Genomic DNA, 18,904 nt, shown 5'->3' on the forward strand with positions numbered 1-18,904 from the left:
ATATATCTTATTTTATAAGAAATAATTATAATTCATAATTTATTAATAGCTGTTTAAAGTAATGATATATATTAAATTGAATATATATATGTTTAGAAAGATATATTCTATGTATTGTCTAATATATACATATCGACATATATTTAAAAATATGAATTAAAAATAAATAATGATGTAATTTTGGAACCAACCTGTAAATCTGTAAAAGTGAAAAAAAGAATTAATACCTAAAAAAAATTGACGATAAAGGAGAGCAAAGAAAGTGTTGGGCCGTAATAAGGTAAGAGCCCAATAGAGTGACCCGATAACAGGGTATATATGTTGAGACATAAACAGAGGTCTTCTAGGGTTTTATAGTGCCTTTTTGCTGCTTGTTGATATCTTCTCAAAAGCTCTTCACTCGCACGAACAAAATGACTGCTCAAACACAAGAGGAACTCTTGGCTGCCCATCTTGAGCAACAAATCATTGATGTAACTCTCTCTCTCTCTCTCTCTCTCTATCTCCCTCAATTGTTTGATTGTGTGTTGTATGCTTGATTTGATGCTTTTAATTGATTAAGTTGTAATCTTTGAGGATATAACGTAGATTAGATCTATGGGTATTTCATTAATTTCGGTTAAATTGGGTTTTTAGGGGTTTTGATATGTTAAATCTGGTGATTAATGAATTTCGGAGATTCTCGTTTATGTGTGTTGTAAATCATGCTTGTGTGACAAATCTATGCCGCCCTATGCCTGAATTGATTTATAGGGTTACCTTGTTCTAGTTACCGAAGCAAATCGGTTAGTGGAGCGTGGTTATGATTTTAATGTATACATGTTGATGATGTTAGTTGTGTCGCGTTTATATAAGCATTCATTTTGGATATGTCTATCCTTATATGATATATGTGGGTTTCACTTTCTAAATGGGGTGATGATATAAGAAACCTAAAGTATCAAGTTCACTTGTTTTTAAGATATGTTTTATATATGTTCTACTTTTGTGAGGGGATTTCAATATCAATGTCTAATATACTGCGGGTTGTTTACGAGTCCTTAATTGCCAGTATTTGAATGTCATAGCCCTTTATGTATATCTCATATCTATAACTTAACATGTGTGATTACAAAAAGCTTTTGTGTAATTCCGCCTTTATTGCTTTCCTGTACATTCTTGGTTATATTGTATTGTCGAATATGTTTTTGTCATTGGCTCAGTTGGTTTAGTTTAAGGCTCAGATTACTAAATTTAATAACTATTTAATAGATAGATAAGTGAGCTTTATTAAATTTTCAACTAGCGCTTGACTTGATAAGTTTTGCATACACAGGAGCCAGTGGTTGAGGATGATGAGGAAGACGATGAAGATGATGACGAGGATGATGACAATGACGAAGTTGATGTTGAAGGTAAGAAATATATGACCGGAAGGGTACCTATCTTTACCAGATTAGATATCCATTTAGTCTTGACTCTTGAGTTTTGCTTATTTTTAATCGTTTGTGCTCACTAGTGGAAATGGCTCTGGTCAAGTCATATAGCGCATAAAATGAATTTTGCAGTTGATTTGAATTGAATGTTTAAATCTGTCATGACAGGGGCATTTCTTTTATTCGCCTGTTTCGTAATATATATTTGAAATGTGTATATTTCTATGATCACTCATCACATAAATGACAAAAATGAAATTAATATTAAATGAGTTAATAACTTTGGAACCATAATGTAAGCACACTAAAACCCGGGCCATATTTAGAAATTATATGAATCTTATATGATTTATAAAATTTGATGATCATAAACTTTCATATTGGTGAGCATAAACTTGAAGCTTACATATTATTGAATAGTTAGAAGTGAGGGCCTGTAAAGTTTATGAAAATTCAATTGCTATGGACAGGACAAGGAGATGCAAGTGGTAGATCAAAGCAGAGTAGAAGCGAGAAGAAGAGCAGGAAGGCCATGCTTAAGCTTGGGATGAAGGCCATCCCTGGGGTCAGCCGTGTAACTGTCAAGAAGAGCAAGAATGTAAGTTGGGACACAGAATCATATACTTTAGATAATGCAGTGTTTTAATATTTTTTGTTCTTCACGCTGCAATCTCACCCTTCGCTGTTTGAATTCTTCTTTTAGATTCTATTTGTCATCTCAAAACCAGATGTGTTCAAGAGTCCCAACTCAGACACATATGTCATATTTGGTGAGGCTAAGATTGAGGATTTGAGCTCACAGTTGCAGAGTCAGGCTGCAGAGCAATTTAAAGCACCTAATCTCAGTAATGTTATACCAAAGGCTGAGCCTTCTGTCATTGCTCAAGATGATGAAGATGTTGACGAGACTGGGGTGGAACCAAAAGATATTGAATTGGTGATGACCCAAGCTGGGGTGTCGAGATCGAAAGCTGTTAAAGCTCTCAAAGCAGCTGATGGGGATATTGTTTCTGCCATTATGGAGCTTACAAACTAAATTATGTCTAAGCGAGGCTTTTAAAGGCTTGACTTTGAGTTTGGTTATATTTTTCTCCGTTTAAGTGGACTTTATTTTTGTTATTTCTGTGTTGTGTATTAGCATGTTTAATATCTTATGGTCATGGTTGGTTTATTTTGAGATAACTTTGGTTAAAAATCACATATATTGTACTTTGCCATGTTCACAGTGCCCCTAGTCCCTGATTATCAGTGGTATCGCACATTTACATGAAATCCCAATTTAACAGTCATAAATTGCGTTTTCTAAAACTATATAGGGGTGATGCAAATATAAAATAGGTTTTGATACCAAAATTGTGAACTTGAGATATTGGTTCCATAATATTGTATATAACTATTTTTAAAGTACGAATCATCTGCTCAACACATATATTGGTTAGGTTAGGACTGAATTTTGTTTTTTTTTATATTTTCGAATCACAACCAAACCTTTCACACACACATATAAATCAAAATTTTGGAGTGGCAGTTTTTAATTTCAAAAGGACACTAGAATAAAATGTAATTTACAAATAATCTGAAATCTTCTATCGTATTTCAGATAAAATTTTAGTGGGCTGTTGTAGAATGTCCGGGTAGGGTGGCATGTGTGCTTTGCATAAATAACTTATAGATTCAACTTAGCAGACAATTATAATCAATGTTGTTGGAGATGCTCTTACGACTTGCGGGCTTAAACGTAACTATAATGAATCTCTAGAAATATGTGTCAATTTAAGTGAAACGCATATAATTTATATTTCGAGCAAACGTTCAAAAAATCTTCTATCGAAACAATGTCTCAAAATGAAAGAGTGGTATTCAATTATTAAAATTAAAGTTGGAGGGCCGATGAAAGCAATATAAAAAGAAAAAGACTAAAGGAAAAGACCTTAGCCAGAACCAGAAGCAAAGAATCCGAAATAACTTTCGTCCGGTTACAGAATACTTGATTCAATTGCAGTAGAAAGAAAAAAAAAGAGAATTCGACACATATATTAATTATAAAAAATATTAATAAATATTATCTTAGATGAAACTTATCATGTAAGATTTAAGAAGTATATAATTTTCAGGTTAAAACATCATGAATCATGACCAGACTCATAAAGGTTTCAAAGCAGGGCGAATGAACCCCAGGCCTGAATAAATTAAAATCTGAAGCTTTTAAAAGGAGATGCTAAGTGTTGATTTCAAGTTTGCAGTTATCTCTGTTATGAAGACAAGATCTTATGTGGTTAATAATACGATATTCTCCCTTTTCTCTAAATTAAAATCATTTTTAGTGTATATTTGCAATAATTTTAGGGATAGAATCACAGAATATAATGGGATGAAGTAATAATAATGATGGTGCTTTTTATAGCTAAAAAACTCAACAGCTAGTATCAAATAATAATTAAATGAGGGGACCATTATGAAAGGCGAATATATCAGTTAAAAATTCCTAACAGACTCTTCTTTGGATTTATATGGGAGGGGAGCCAACCCGGTCCGAAACGTCTGATGTTGAAGAATCAGCCTAGAGCCGGTTTTGCTTTGATTAATAGCCACAGCCCACATTAATTTTATTAATTATTGTTTATAAACTATTATTAATTAAATATTAATAATCACAAATTAATTTTAAATTTAATAAACGAAAGATATAGAAATAGCAAAATTTTTATTTTATAATAAAATAAATGATCCAAATTTAATGTTGGATTAGCACTGTTCACTACTTCAAATTTAGATCACGGTTGGAGATGAATTTGGGATAATTTACCCCAAATTTGAATTTTTGGATTACTCCTTAGTTTGGCCAACACACCTGTGTTCTTGGTGTACTCTCACATTACATAAATTTAGTAATGTAATAATAATGTAAATAATTAGCAACGACTTGGCATGTCCTTATGGTCAACTTATCGATTTTCGTGCAGATGCAAGAGTACACACAACACAAGCATAGATTCCAAATTTCCCCACAATAAAACACAAGCTGCTCAACTCATAACACTTCACACACTCTCTCTCAATCTCTCTCTCCCCCTCTCTCAAAGCAGAAATTGTTTTCTTGATTTCCAGGTACTCATCTCTCTCACTCTCCCTCTCTCTGCCTATTTGTTTATACTATGTATCATGCTAGCTCAAGTTGATTTCTAGCGCTCTTGCATTGCATTCTACTCGTTCTAGCTTTTATCATGTTATTATATGTACTCATGCATCAGCAATTTTCATAGCTTTAAGTGTTGAACTGATAAGTTACTAGTTACTAGCTGCTTCAGTTTAGAATTAGCATGCTTAGGTTCTGTCCATTTTGTTCTTAGTTGACTACGATTCAATCTACTTAATCATCACAGTCAACTCACTAATTACTTAATTATACAAATAATCTGGATTGGAACTCGCCAAGCTATGGATTTTTAACAGATCTAGATTACTTAGTTGACCCCTTTTTTGTTATGCTAAAATGGTCATCATTTTTCACCCAAGCGAAGGTTTTCCTCAGACTTGAGACTAGACTTGACTCCTAATTCCTAAACACATGTATGAATCTCGAAGTTAACCATTATTAAAGAGGGTAAGTCAATCAAAACAAGAGAAATTTATCAAATTTTGTGCTTATTATGTGTCCATGGGCACAACATAGGAAAACCGTTATGAGATAGCTCAAATGGGAGAGCTTATCTAAAAAATTATTAATTTACTAGAAAGCTGAGATTCTTCACTCACCCGTTGCACCGTGCACTGGATTCTCGAAATTCTTGGGTGAGAGGGGATTACCAGGAATTCTTGTTAAATAATTAGTTTTGTAATTAGTTGATTACTTAACCACTTAACTACTTTATGATGTAATAGTTGTGCAAATAATTATTGTAAATTGTTAAAGATATTGAACTTATTTATTTGATTATTTTATTTAAATACAAATGTGACCCCTGAAATACATGCTAATATATATTTTTAATATATTAATATTTGTTGAATCTTCATATTCTTAAATTTGCCGAATTCCTGTATCCCCGTACCGCACATTTCCCGTACCCGCATTTATGCTTCCGGCTTATAGAAAGGCTAGATAAAAAAAAATGTCTTCTTATAATATACAAAAGATTCCATTTGGTGTAATTTAGAGTGTAAAAGGGTTGGAGTTAGTTTTCTGGATAACACTATTTCGGTTTTGTAGGTCTGAGATGGTGTTAAGGACGTAACAACATCTAAGATTTTAGCAAAAATAAAAATAAATGTATTAAAGATGAATTAAAAGCTTTAACAGTTCCTGAGAAAAGAAATATTTAAGAATCTTTTATGTATTATGAGGCTAAGAAATGTTTCTAATGCAGTTTATTAGAGCATCTCCAATGGGAGGTGCCAAGAGGGATGCCAATGCCATGTGGCATGACATGAACCGGCACTCTCGTTAGCACCCCCATTGAAGATGTTGGAGTGCTATTGGGGGTGCCAGGTGAGTTGGCATGGGAGTCACTTTGGGGTGCCAAAAGTTGGCAACCCATAAAGTAGGGTGTCAACTTCATTTGTGGTCCCAATAATACATAAAATATAGATTTGTGGTCCCAATGATACATAAAATATTATTTCTCTATTAATAAAATTGGCATCTTGGAGTGCCAACCATTGGAGTGTATTTTGAAAGAAGGGTGCTAAAAATGATTTGGAAGAGTGTGAATAAAAAAATAAAAAATTTTTGAGTTATGTGTCAAAATTGGCACCCCTTGAAGGGTGCCTAAATAGTAAATACTGCATTCATAAATAGGATGGGACTTCTAAGCATACTAAAAGTTGTTTGAGTATATCAAGCTTACTTCATAGTAGCCACAGTGTTATCTATATTAGCTTATGAACTCTCAGTGTTAATTTTATTATTTAACTATGGTGTAGATTCATACACCATGGCTACAGGTTCAATCGATCCAGCGAAAGCTGCCCCAATTGAAGAACTGAAACCAGATTCACTTGTGCAACTGCAATCCATATATGAGCAGCTTACAGCGAAAGAAGGGTCCAACATTGTTCTAAAGGGGGAACGAGGAGTTGGGAAGACATGGATAGCAAAGAAGTTAAGTGAACGTGCAACTAGAGGAGATCAATTTCATTTCAGTATATGGATATTTTTGAACAGAGAATATGAAAAAAAGACACTTTGTGAGAGTATTGCGCGTCAGTTGTCCATAACATTCAGTGCTGAGGAGTGGGAAGCTGAGAGGAGAAAAAAAGATGCCAAAAAGGAGGAAAATAAAGACATGGTTGGGGAGGAACTGGAAAAGAAGATAATGAAAACACTAGAAGGGAAAAAATTTCTTCTAATTTTAGACGATGAAGGAAGTAAAGAACAAGTGGATGATACATGGGGTAAAATGAAAGCGTTACTGCCCCTTGATCAGGCAAGTTCATTCACAATTCTGAGTACCCGCATGGACAACAATTCTTTTGGTGGAATGCCAGCAAAAACGATTGATGTCCATCCTTTGTCTCGACAGGAGTCATTTTCCCTGGCCCAAAAAAAGATGGGGAAAATGTTTGGCACTTTGCCTGTTAATCTTCAAAAACTGGGCAAAGATTTCGTCGGTGTGTGTGAAGGACTGCCTGCTAAAATTATCTTGTGGGCAAAAGTGTTTAGCTACTATGAAAAGCAGAATTCTGGACTAAAAACACTGGAAGCTGCCCTGGAGAAAGCCTTTAGTGATGAAAATTACGACATTGTGCACTTGCTCTGGAATGCAGACCCATATCGGTTCCGTATTTTGATTGACTGTTGTTGGGAGGGCAGACACTTTTTTCGTGGACGTGGTGGCGTGCATTACAATGAGTTGATAACTTACTGGATCCTGGAAGGATACCTTGGGCGCATTGATTCTATTGAGAAAGCTTACGAAGCAGGACATCGTGTATTGATGGATCTCTTAGATTGTCGGATTGTGAAAGAACTGGAGGCTGGTTATGTGATTATGTATAAGCATGAGTTGGACTTGTACGCCCTGCTCCAGCCTGGATTTGGTGCTACAGCCGGTTTGGGATTGGCTACGGTGCTTGATCCTAAGCAGGATGTCTTTTGCGGGAGAATTACATATGGGGATGGAATCATGAAAGCGGTTGATACCTTTGAGGATGAGCAGTATGTTTCAACTTTTATGCGTGATGGAAGCCAGCTTATAGGAGAATTCTCCCTTGATTCTTACCTCGATAGCAAGCAGCAACTTTGCGTTCTCGCATTTTTCAACTCAACCATCAGATCACTTTCATCACTTTTGTCTGACATGAAAAGCCTTCGCGTGCTTATATTCAGAGGCTGTGACATTATGGATGAGGTCAAGGAGGTTTTAGATCTTGAAAATTTAGCTGTTCTTGAAATATCTGGTCCTAGTTGTGTAGAACTTCTACCAGATAATTTTTTCATGAAGATGCCTAACCTTCAAATCCTCAACCTCTCTGAACTCCATATAACATCCTTACCTGCATCTCTTTACATATGCCAAAAGCTAAATTGGCTAATCATTAGAAGGTGTCCTAAATTGGAATCTCTTGGTAATATGCAGAAGCTAACAGAGCTCATGGTTCTTGATCTTTCTGATTGTACCTCTTTGTTCTCAATCAAAGATAAGCACCTCCTGTCTAAAACGTCTCTCCATACCATCAATTTTTCAAATACCAGGATTAAAATCATACCCATTATTAAAGATCTGGAAAATCTCACTCATCTCTTTTTAAGCGACTGTACAGATATGGGTAGGCTGCGTGGCATGGCTTCGCTAGATAAACTCCTAGTTCTTGGTCTTTCAAATTCTAAAAAGTTCAGGGAGTTTCATGATTCATCATTTGGAACTATGACTGCCCTTAAAGTTATCGATCTATCTGGATGCTCAATTAATCGGTTACCTGCCAATATCAGCAATCCTAGTTACCTTTATCTGAGAGGTTGCCCTCGCCTGAAGAAATTGTATAGCATGGAAATTCTTAAAGAACTCGAGGTACTCGATGTTACAGGTTCCAGCAGATTGGTTGAAGTTGAACCAGATTTCTTCAAACAGCTGACAGTTCTTCGAGTACTCAACCTTTCAAAAACATTTGTTAAAAGCTTGCCATCTGTTTCTAGTCTCTCCAGTCTACGTGAGCTTTCACTATCATATTGTGCATCTTTGGAGGAGTTAAAGGGACTAGATGCTCTGAAACACCTTGAGGTGATTGATCTTTCGCACTGTAGTGCATTAAAAAGCATTGAAGACAATTCTTTTCAGCATATGTCACGTCTTCAGATGCTCGACCTCTCCTTCACAAAAATTAAAACATTGCCAGACCTTTCTGAAGCTAATAGCCTTCGTCGTCTCATACTGAAGAAATGTACGAACCTAGAGTTACTTTCACTTCCCGATCTTTCCAAGCTTGTGGAGTTAAATCTTTCGTCGGTCATTCTTCCGAATGGAGATGCTAAGTTTGTGAACTCTATGTGTCATCTTGAACTACTTGACCTCTCTGAAACACATCTTAATCATCTACCATCCATGTCAAACCTCAAATCTCTGAATCAGCTTTATCTAGGAGGTTGCCTAGATTTGAATGTTGCAATAGATTTACATGAACTTACAGAGCTGGAGGTTCTGGATCTTTCTGGAACAGCTGTTAGCAAGCTAGAAAACCTTGACCGCTTGTGCAAGCTTCGCCATCTCCTACTTAGGAACTGTTCAAACATCGAAGAACTACTGCAGCATAAAATGAATGATCTCTTGCAGCCCAATGTTGCAGTACTTCACTGTGAAAAATCAAGTTTGGCTCATCTTGAACTTCTTGATCTGCCAAGGAAGGATAGTGGAGGATCTGACACAACAAAGAATCCACAGGAACATCAGAATCAACAGCAGTGGATCATCTCCAGTTGGCCAGCTGAAGCAATTGAAAACGATGATGATAATGATGAACACATTATATCTGTGAGTGGCGCCCAGTTTCTTGATCTATTTGAAGGGAATCCTACTATGTTGACTACGAGCTTCCAGAAATTCCGTTTCCTCATTCGTCCGATGGAATTGAAAAATACTTGCAGGAAGAAGTATTTCTACAAAGACGAACTTATATATCGGGATACCTGGTCAACGACGGGAGTTGCTCATTCTATGCAACGGTCTCTGGAGATCCGTGGCTTCGAAAGTTACCCAACAGGTGTTGAACTGGTCCTCAGCCATGCTAAATTCGTTATTCTGATTGATAATCCATGCATCAAATGGATTTCTGAGTCATATTTGAATACCATGAAGGAGTTAGAAGGCTGTTGGATAGAGAGATGCAATGAAATGGAGTGTGTCATGGAAATGGAAGTTACTACAGAATCAGGACAAGAATTGAAAGAAATTACAAACCAGGAAGGTAATTTAGAATCTAGAAAGAGTGCAGGTGCTATTGGCTTGAAGAGTATACCTAGTAGTGGGAACTTCCACGGAAATAGCTTCAATAACTTGAAGTATTTTTACCTGAACTTTTGTCCTAAACTCTCTGTGGTTTTTCCTTCATCACAAAGGCTCGAAAATCTTGAAATACTTGAAATCAAGTTTTGTGCCGAACTGGTGAGTCTGTTTCAAGGAGACTCGGCTGAGTTACCGCGGCTGTTAACACTGCATCTTTGGGAATTGCCAAAATTAAACACAGTTGGAGCTCTAATGCCAGCTCTGCGCTCATTAAAATATGGCGAATGTCCTATACTAGATGTATCTTCAATTAAGCCACTGGAAGAAACTGTTAAGTTGGATTCAGCTGAAAACTACAAAACTTTCAAGTGACCTGGACTGAAGGCCCCCGCGAAGGCATCTTCCATCCATGCCTGTGCAGTTTCCAAGATCACCACTCCATTTGTATCTCCAGCTATTCTTCAGTTTGTATACAGGTGTGCATCTTTCTCGTTTATATACAATGCATGCATTCTCATACAATCAATGGTCAACTAAAAATGTCTTTTGGTTCTGCCACCCTGTTTTGTCCATAGATTCATCCAAGTCAGTTTCTAGTAATTGCGTTTATAATGATATCCACCCAGTGCGACAAAGTTCAGACCCTTAATTTTCTATATGCAAACAACTGATTTCCTCAATCTCTCTCTCAGTTAGGCCTAAGTTACACTTGGAACACCTTACCCTCATAGAAGTAATAGTTCCGTTGTTTTTGGGGGTTAAATATCTCTTACATGTTTGCTATTTGCTTACAGGAATGCAAGATTTAGACTGCGAATGTCACTGCAAGATGTTTCTGAGGCGAAACTTGTACTGTTCTAAGTTAATTTTTGGCAGCAATTCTCTGTGAGCAAGCCGAGACCTTGAAGCTTGTTTTATGCCACGTGTATGTTAAATTAGTTTCTGCTTGCATTTGTTGTTAATTTGTTCTACTGCGTGAACAACCACACTAGTTGATGAAGAGAAGTTATCAGTACGTACTCTTCCGTGTGAGTGTGTGTGTGTGTGTGTGTGAAACATTTATTGATTTATCAGATATTAATGTTGTTTCAAGATGTGATTAGCGTGATTGCATTAGCACTATAAATTGGTTTGCAAATGGCATGTTATTAACCTGAGAAAATGGATGTCAGGAATCACTATTAACTTTAATTTTATAAGCCCTCAACTTTAAACCTTCCCAACAAATTCTGTACCCTTGAATTCTAAGGTTCTGGCAGCTGTTTTTATAGAACCAATATCACTTCTGCACTCAATAACAAGCATAAACAATCACTGATTATGTTTTAATAAATACAAAGCTATGAATGTCAATCTTCTAGATTATATCCAAATAGAACGTACACACATCTTTGAGTGTGCTTATTATTACAGTCACACCTAATATAATACACGGAGGACAAGGGTGACTCTGACAATAGACGGACAAGTCTAGTGTCTAGGACCTCGCAAATATCAGGGCCACCTCTGCGTGAGAATGATGGATTAAGAAACAACATAATGAAATAGAAATATTGTTAATATATATATCAACCTGCAATTTAGAGGCATATGCTACCTCCCGGCTCCTGGTACTTACTCTAAAACTTTGTCTTTTTTGATCCACACTCCTGCTTCATCGCATGGGAAGAATGTTAGCTGCGGGCAATCGACTTTCTCGAGAAAACTCAGTTGTGGAAACAGCTTGTCCACTTCTTTCCAGTGCATTGCTAATCCTGTTATGTACTTGAGACGAAGAATCTTCACTGCCCAGGGAATTACCTTTCCATTCCATTCACGAGTATTCCCACCGAGATCACTGAGTTGTCCGCCTCTTATGTATAGTTTCTCCAGGTACTTCAGCTTTGTAGGATGCAGCCAGTCGGGTGCCTTAGTGTTAGGAAAGCATTGAAGCTCCAGTTTCTGCAATTTTGCAGGAAGGTGTTGACTGTCACCGTTCTTTTTCCCGTTTTCAGGACTCCTTTTGATCCGATTCCACCATTTTTTCTGTTTTGCCTGTTTAGATGAACTTTTAAGAACAGCACTCCTGGATGACGAGTTAGTATTACTCATTTTACTGCTAGGCACCTTTTCGGTATCTTCTGTTGCTGCTGTGGCTACTTTAGATTCTGGTGTTGATAGAAGCTCGGGCCTGGTTGCTTCTCCTGTAACTTTCCCAGGTTCAGCTGCTGGTTCTGATGGAAGCCGGGGAGCAAGAACTGGTGCTACCGAATCCATTGCATCACTGGCAGCAATTTTAGTGCCGGTTTCATGAGGGGTTGTTTCCCCAAAACAGAAATTTGGTTTCAAATCTTTCAGCTTCGGCAGTTTAGCCATATCTTGGAGAGTACTACCTTTAGATGACAGGGTAGTCTTATCCTGAGGCGTCTCTCTATTATCCCCTTCAGGTGCTCGTACTGCGTCAGGTTCTGTTGATGCTACTGAATGCTCAGGCCCAGTTCCTGGTGCTGGCGGATCTGTTGAGCCTTCATTATCTTTATTTTCCAGAGTTGGTTTCTGTCGTTCCATAGAAACCTCTTGATAATTCTCTGACTTCTCACCCATGGTGGATTCATTCTGTGGTTGATTGCTGGGGTCTCTTCCCTTTCCTCCCCAAACTATTTTCAGCTTGGTAAGCGCTGTGAGTTGCTGAAATGCTTTAAGATCATCCTCTTTAGGAAAGTCTTTCAAACCGGTGAAGATGCTTAGTTTTCTGAGTTTCGGCAGTTTAGATAAATCCTTAAGGTTGCATGAGTCTTTTGAAGGCTCTACAACTGCAAACCCCTTGAGAACTAAGAGATTCTTAAGCTTCGAAAGTCCTTTGGGGATATTTTCAAGCAAGTAACACTCAGACAAGTCTAAGTGCGTCAGACTCTTGAGCAAGCCAATTTCACGCGGAATCCTCTCAAGATTATGACATGCTCTTAGATCCAGAATGGTCAGATTTTCAAGCTTTGTGACCTGATCAGGAAGCGCCACTATTCTCGAAATACCTTGAAGGCTGAGAAGCTTGAGCTGCTTCATGTCACCCAAGGCTTCCAAGAATTTCTCCTCATTTACTTCAATGTGATGGTTGCCTATGGACTGCCACCTTCCCAAGTAAAGAACAACAACATTTTTCATCCTGTGTATCCATTCAGGCTTAATGTCCAGAATATCTTCACACACATTGAAAACTACATGGAATTTCTCAAAATCAAAGTCACTTTCTAGCCCATGTATACCATTAAACAAGGCTGACCGGAATGAAGAACGGCAATTAACTTCAGGTCTGCCAGTTGAATGAAAATCAAAGAACTTAGCCCTTGCAGCAATTGAAATCACGGCAGAACGGATGAAAGATGGCATCTTGCAGGTCTCCACTTCCAGGCGGCGCTTATTATGATAAGGCTTGATAAAATCCTTCTTTACAAGCTCATTGAAATACTCTGCACCTAACTGCTCTAAATCTTTTGCCTTTTCTGCATCACCCTTCTGGTCAATGAAGCCTTCCGCGATCCACCAGTAAACCATAAGCCTTTTCTTTATAATGGCTCTGGCAGGGAACACTGAGAAACATAGCAGACATAGTTTTAAATTGTTGGGAAGAGCATTATATTGTACCTCAAAGTCTCTGAAAGCTGGACTATTCTCAAATGTTGGATTCAAGTGCAATCTGGGGATCTGTTTCTGGAGCATGAAGAGGGCTATTTCGTCTGCAGTTCTGGTAGCCGACTTGTTCAACTCTTCCAACTGCTTATCCAAATCCTTGGCGTCAAACTTGTAAGGTATGGGCAGCTTCATCTTTCTGATGTACTTTTTAAATAACCGAAGCTCTTTCTCAATGTCATCGCCTGCTTCATCATCAGCACTTGGAGCGGAGGATGAGTCACTTGTAATGGCATCGCGAATTACTTGAAGCTTATTGACAGCCAGCTTCAGTTCCTCAAGAACAACTACGTCGTAGACCTGCAATTTTTCACAAGTACTGGTGATGTATTCCAGCTCTCGATTAGCCCACGTGTATAGTAATGCACTGCTGCCTTTGCCTTCTGCGTTGATTTTCTTTTCTTCAATTTCATTCAAGTTTGCAGGAACTTTTGGGAACTTGCCTTCGGTTTGGTTTTGTGAATCTGAATTCTTGGTTCCATCATTCTCTTGTTTCGACATAGTGACAAGGAAATCAATATGATCACCAAAGAGAAGTTGAAATGAGAAATCCAAGGCAACAATGAACCAATGATAACATTAAGTGAACTCTGGACAATATTTGTAACAATTACTTTGGAATTTAATAAAATAAAAGGCTCAAGTATAGTATCTGGGAATAAAGAGAAAACAAAGAGTGTAAGCAAAAAAATATAAAGAATAAAGACTTCCTGTAGGGTCTGCCCAGAAAGACTACAATTTGCAGTCTCCTCGTTTTAACAACAAAGAATCGTACCTTAAATAAAATTACTGGAAGATGAAACATCTGAAGGGAAGCTTACACATCCTTCAGGTTATCTGTTGTTTCCTTAGCACTTTATCACTGTTTCTGCGAGGTGCAGAAACCATTTTTCGGCACAACTGCTGATTATTGTACTCTAGAGTTTAACCTTCAAATATTCAGTAACCTCCCCAGATTATATAATTTGATTATTGTATTTTCTCCTTGTTGATCCATGTTCTCATTGCATTCAGAAATGGGAAGTTTAGGCAAATAAACAAGTTCTGCAAGTAGTTCATGTTGTTCTGGAAGTAGTTCATGTCATCGAATCATCACTTGTTTTACATGAAAGATTGTTGAATCTTCGTCATTGTTGGAATGTTGTGCTAAAACAAAACTATTGTATATTTTAGGGAGGGGGATGAGACTCATTTTCAATTTTCTGGTTTTTTCTTATTCACCTTGTTAGAATATGGTCTTGTAAGCGTTCCTTCCAATATCTTGAGTTTTTGGGAGAAATGATCACTTAACATGATATCAGAGCTCAGCTGGCGGACCCAAAAATGGGTTTTCGAATGAGAGGAATTTTAGAATATGATCATGTTAAGCTCTCCTCCCAACATCCTGAGGCCTTGGGAGAACTAGTAACACCTAAATTACTTTATCTTCATTTTAAACTCGACATGTTAAGCTTAATCTATGCTTTATCCCAATTTTTTTACTTTATTTTTCTGACCTCGATTAAAAATCCATGTTTTATCCCAAGGAACAAATGTCAGTAAACACCAGTCCAGTGCGATGATTCCAATATCCAAAGGAAATAAGAACAGGATAAACCAAGTATAACCTCTGAACTAAACTTTGCTTGGGCACATTAAAAGAACTTTGGACAAGATTCTCACTTATGTCTTACTATAAGCTTTCCTGAGAAGTCCCAAGGCAACTCTTTTGTGCACTTTCCTTAAGTCTAAAAACCTTTTGTTTGTAAATTGCAAGTGTTCTTCACTACTACTTCCAAGTCGAGAAACAACAAAATATGGCGAGTATTACTGTGCATAAAAGAAGTAAAAGTATCGCAACTAAGAACGAAAACGGATATATCTGCTTTGCTTTCATCAATTGTATAGAAATGGATGTCCTGTTTTCTTCGATGAGATAAACTTCACGTTGCATAGGTATTTCCTAATGCTGCTATATAAAGCATCCGATCTCTAAATCACTCTCTTCTTTTGCTTTTTTCCCTGCAGATTCGTGTTCTAGAAATGTCGTCAGGGTTGCATATCCAGAAAGTGCTGGTTATTCAAGATGCATTTGTGGATCATTCTGTAAATGCTATCAGATGGGCTATCAGAGGCCTGTCTCTTCAGCCAAGAGACAAGATCAAGCTGCTTCGGGTTATTCAGCTGTTCGATACAACATCTTCTATCACCTGTGGGATATTAGGCTAGTACTGGTTCCTTAAATATAAAATATCAGAAGATCATATACTATGTAGAAATTATTTCTTAAAATTAAACTGTTTTTGTAGCTGACTTTATATGATCTGATGCCTTCTTGCTTCGATACAAGCAGGACACAGAAGGAAACTGCATTCGAGTGCCACGATTACACAGAGAGAAGAAAGCATCAAGAAAGAAACTGACAAGAAACTAGGAGAGGATAGAAACAGTGATGAGATGAATAATATACTTCAGCTTGCGACCATGCAACAGGTACAGAAGTATTTTCTATAAAACAAGATTGTATATGACAACTCACAGCAATGAAAACTCTTTGTAACTTGAACTGTTGTCTAAGTAACAATTTTCATGTAATGTAGATTGAATTTGAAAGAGCCGTCGAAGCAGGTCACTCGCTGAAAGGAGCTATTGTGCTGGCGGCTAAGGCTTTCAATGCAACATCGGTCATCCTTGACAGGCACACACACATAAATCCATGTTCTGAGTTGATAAAATAAAGATAAAAATCAACTGAATATTATTGGTTATAGCAAGGGTTTAGATTAACTGAAAATAATGTGTTTTCCTCTTTTAAATCCAACAGAAAATCAAAGAAAGATCAGAAATACTTTATAGATAATCTCAAATGCGCCATTTTGAGGGTGAAGCGTGACCAAAGTGTTGAATATGTTAGAAGGCCAAACGCTGCAGAAAGTTATTATATTGCTGCGGACAGAGGCCAGAGTAGCAGCCATCGCGCTGGTAAGTTAGACAGACCTCATCTGTATTCCTACCTGATAATCTAATAAGTGGAGATTGTACACTTTTTTTTTTCTCACCCTTTTCAACTTTCCATGTAAAATTATATATGCTGCTTGTTGTACACATTACCAGGAACGTCAAGCTACAAATATTAATCAGCACCAACACATGCAGGTGACCAGGGAGAAGTGATATTTCAGACGTCAATTTGCTCAATATGCATGAATCCGAGGCCACACATGGGACCGTTAAGGGAATTCACCTATAGTGATCTGCACTATTCCACAAGTGGATTTTCTGTGCGAAGTGGACTACCTCATACCCGAAAGGTATTTTACAGAGGAGTTCTCAGTGACGGAGTTCAAATATTCGTTAGGAAACATGCACTGGGAACCATCACTGAGATGGAATTTAAGTCCAGAGTACAGATGCTTGGAAAAGTCAGACACGAAAATGTGGCTATGCTATTAGGATCGTGTTCAGACGGGCCAGAAAAGTTGCTTGTTTATGAGTATGTCTGTAACATGACACTGAATGTGCATCTAACAAGTAAGAAATGCAAAAGTATTTCACAGTTTATAGTTTATAGACATGCACGGTTAATTTACTGAAAGATATCTTGAACTGATAATGCAGATAGAAGTAGGGAATTGACATGGGAAAGGAGAATGAAAATAGCCAGGGGAATTGCCAAAGGATTGGAATACTTGCATAGCAAAAGCTTCTATGGGAGCATGAGACCAAACAATGTTCTGCTAACGCATGACTATGATCCATTGGTAATTAAATTCATCATAAAATTGTTTTTGATCCCTATAGAATATTTGGCTAATATTAAGTTCTCCCATCATCCAGAGTCTGTTTGTCTGCGCTTTACCAAAAAAGACATTTTGAACTCAGTTTATCACATTAAGTCACGTCAAGTCATAAGTCACAATTTTAAACTCAAGCTTCTACACTTGCCACTTATTTGTGCAGCTAGCAAACTTTGGACTTGCAAGAAATCAATACGAGGACTTGAATCAGTCCTCAGAAACTAGAGTCATGAAGACATTTGAATACTTGGCACCAGAATATGAAGAATCTGGAATAGATTCAAGCAAAACAGACGTATATTCATTAGGCGTCGTTCTTCTGGAACTAATAACCGGTCGAAAAACTATAGAAGAAACAGAAGGCAAAAGCTTCTTAAGATGGGTAATATATATCACTAGCCACTCTTTTAATTGCATTACAGTCTGCTTAATGATCCTTAACCAATTATAATGTTTTATTACCATTGATATAAAGGCAAGGCCGCTGTTGAAAGATAAAAGCTATGGAGAACTCATCGACCCTGTGGTCCTAGAGTCTCATGATCTTCATCAACTGTTTTGGATGGTACGCATAGCTGAAAAATGTATCAATCGAGACCCTGGCAAAAGATTCTCAATACATAAGGTACATCACTTCTCCAAAAAATCAAAGCGGACTACTAATTTGAAACGGATAAAGTATGGTGAATCAGAAAAGCCGGACACTCTCATAATGTGAATACATTCTGCAGGTGGTTAATATTCTGATGTACATTTCAAGGAATCGTGAAACTGTAGACTTGTCTCTTCTGGAATCTGAGATTGAACCAACAAGATGAGGGTGCTATTACAGATAATACCACCACCACAACAGCTGAAGTTCATTATTTTTCGGATTTTTTCATCAAGCCATAATTTCTAGGAGAAAATATTCGAGTCTGTACACTGTGGTATCGTATAAGGACAGTATGGATCGTGAAATTCCAACCCGAATAACATATACAAGAATTATATTTCAATACAATCGGTTGAATATAGCGTGATCCAAACTGTCCATACTGTAATTGGTGTCCGTAATGTAATGTGGTTTCCGTTTAGTGACAAGTAGAGTACTATTTTGAGTTGTGAAGTCAAGTCAAAGTGTATTAAAAGCGCAAAATTGTCTGGGCCTCAAATGTGGATCTGTTGAGAAATAAGGTTCACACTTTATGAAGACTTGACCAGCATTTACTGAAAGCAGCCCAGTCGTTACACTGTACCAGCTCCGACCATATCGAAATAATTGAAACATTTTTGCTACAAAACATTCAGATTTGTCCGGTCTACTTACCTTTCAGTGTTCATATTCAGTATCAAGTTTTGAGATTACGAGTAGTATTTATGACGCGCGAGCAAGTAAATTTTCTACTGTTGAGCTCAGATAAGAAGAAAATTGGGTGAGGTTCGCTCAGCGGTTATCCTGAAATTAAAATAATTCATATCATAAAATAGTAGTGACATATTTTTGAATATAAACCCCAAACTATATATAAACATCGGTAGTTTATCTTCAGTTTCTTAAATATATATAATATATAATCAGAATAACATTGTTCGGAAATTAATTTTACTGCTATTTCATTTCTGAAAT

At 37.1% G+C, this 18,904-nt stretch overlaps 3 protein-coding genes across 4 annotated transcripts; all 3 read left to right on the forward strand.

Annotated features, from left to right (window-relative positions):
- Positions 1-275: 275 nt before the first annotated feature.
- LOC108215764 (nascent polypeptide-associated complex subunit alpha-like protein 1) lies at positions 276-2,534 on the forward strand. The gene is made up of 4 exons (XM_017388331.2): positions 276-473; positions 1,316-1,394; positions 1,886-2,013; positions 2,119-2,534. Exons 1-4 carry the CDS (start codon positions 414-416, stop codon positions 2,449-2,451), a joined length of 600 nt encoding a protein of 199 aa, XP_017243820.1. The 5' UTR covers positions 276-413; the 3' UTR covers positions 2,452-2,534.
- A 1,830-nt stretch (positions 2,535-4,364) lies between these two features.
- Positions 4,365-10,947, forward strand: LOC108218661 (putative disease resistance protein At4g19050). 2 transcript variants are annotated; one of them, XM_064092667.1, is made up of 4 exons: positions 4,365-4,523; positions 6,339-10,256; positions 10,301-10,329; positions 10,648-10,947. In XM_064092667.1, exon 2 carries the CDS (start codon positions 6,350-6,352, stop codon positions 10,223-10,225), a length of 3,876 nt encoding a protein of 1,291 aa, XP_063948737.1. In that variant the 5' UTR covers positions 4,365-4,523; positions 6,339-6,349; the 3' UTR covers positions 10,226-10,256; positions 10,301-10,329; positions 10,648-10,947. The 2 variants fall into 2 exon arrangements, with proteins under 2 accessions (XP_063948737.1, XP_017247193.1); XM_017391704.2 differs by having other exon boundaries at positions 6,339-10,329.
- A 4,375-nt stretch (positions 10,948-15,322) lies between these two features.
- LOC108218303 (proline-rich receptor-like protein kinase PERK8) lies at positions 15,323-18,588 on the forward strand. The gene is made up of 9 exons (XM_017391205.2): positions 15,323-15,722; positions 15,852-15,991; positions 16,099-16,196; positions 16,323-16,480; positions 16,655-17,029; positions 17,117-17,259; positions 17,459-17,677; positions 17,771-17,920; positions 18,027-18,588. The coding sequence occupies exons 1-9, from the start codon at positions 15,542-15,544 to the stop codon at positions 18,111-18,113; spliced, it is 1,551 nt and encodes a 516-aa protein (XP_017246694.2). The 5' UTR covers positions 15,323-15,541; the 3' UTR covers positions 18,114-18,588.
- The last annotated feature ends 316 nt before the right edge of the window (positions 18,589-18,904 follow it).

This window comes from Daucus carota, chromosome 4 (assembly GCF_001625215.2).
Source record: "Daucus carota subsp. sativus chromosome 4, DH1 v3.0, whole genome shotgun sequence".
In the NCBI taxonomy this organism is placed as follows: domain Eukaryota; kingdom Viridiplantae; phylum Streptophyta; class Magnoliopsida; order Apiales; family Apiaceae; genus Daucus; species Daucus carota.

Excerpts from the sequence above, each read along its gene's own strand:
- LOC108218661 (XM_017391704.2), top strand. The coding sequence starts at position 6,350 with ATGGCTACAGGTTCAATCGATCCAGCGAAAGCTGCCCCAATTGAAGAA.
- LOC108218303 (XM_017391205.2), top strand. The coding sequence starts at position 15,542 with ATGTCGTCAGGGTTGCATATCCAGAAAGTGCTGGTTATTCAAGATGCA. Across the intron at positions 15,992-16,098 it reads AGCTTGCGACCATGCAACAG|ATTGAATTTGAAAGAGCCGT; the intron begins GTACAGAAGTAT and ends CATGTAATGTAG. Across the intron at positions 17,921-18,026 it reads AAAGATTCTCAATACATAAG|GTGGTTAATATTCTGATGTA; the intron begins GTACATCACTTC and ends TACATTCTGCAG.
- LOC108215764 (XM_017388331.2), top strand. The coding sequence starts at position 414 with ATGACTGCTCAAACACAAGAGGAACTCTTGGCTGCCCATCTTGAGCAA. Across the intron at positions 474-1,315 it reads TTGAGCAACAAATCATTGAT|GAGCCAGTGGTTGAGGATGA; the intron begins GTAACTCTCTCT and ends TTGCATACACAG. Across the intron at positions 1,395-1,885 it reads TGACGAAGTTGATGTTGAAG|GACAAGGAGATGCAAGTGGT; the intron begins GTAAGAAATATA and ends TGCTATGGACAG.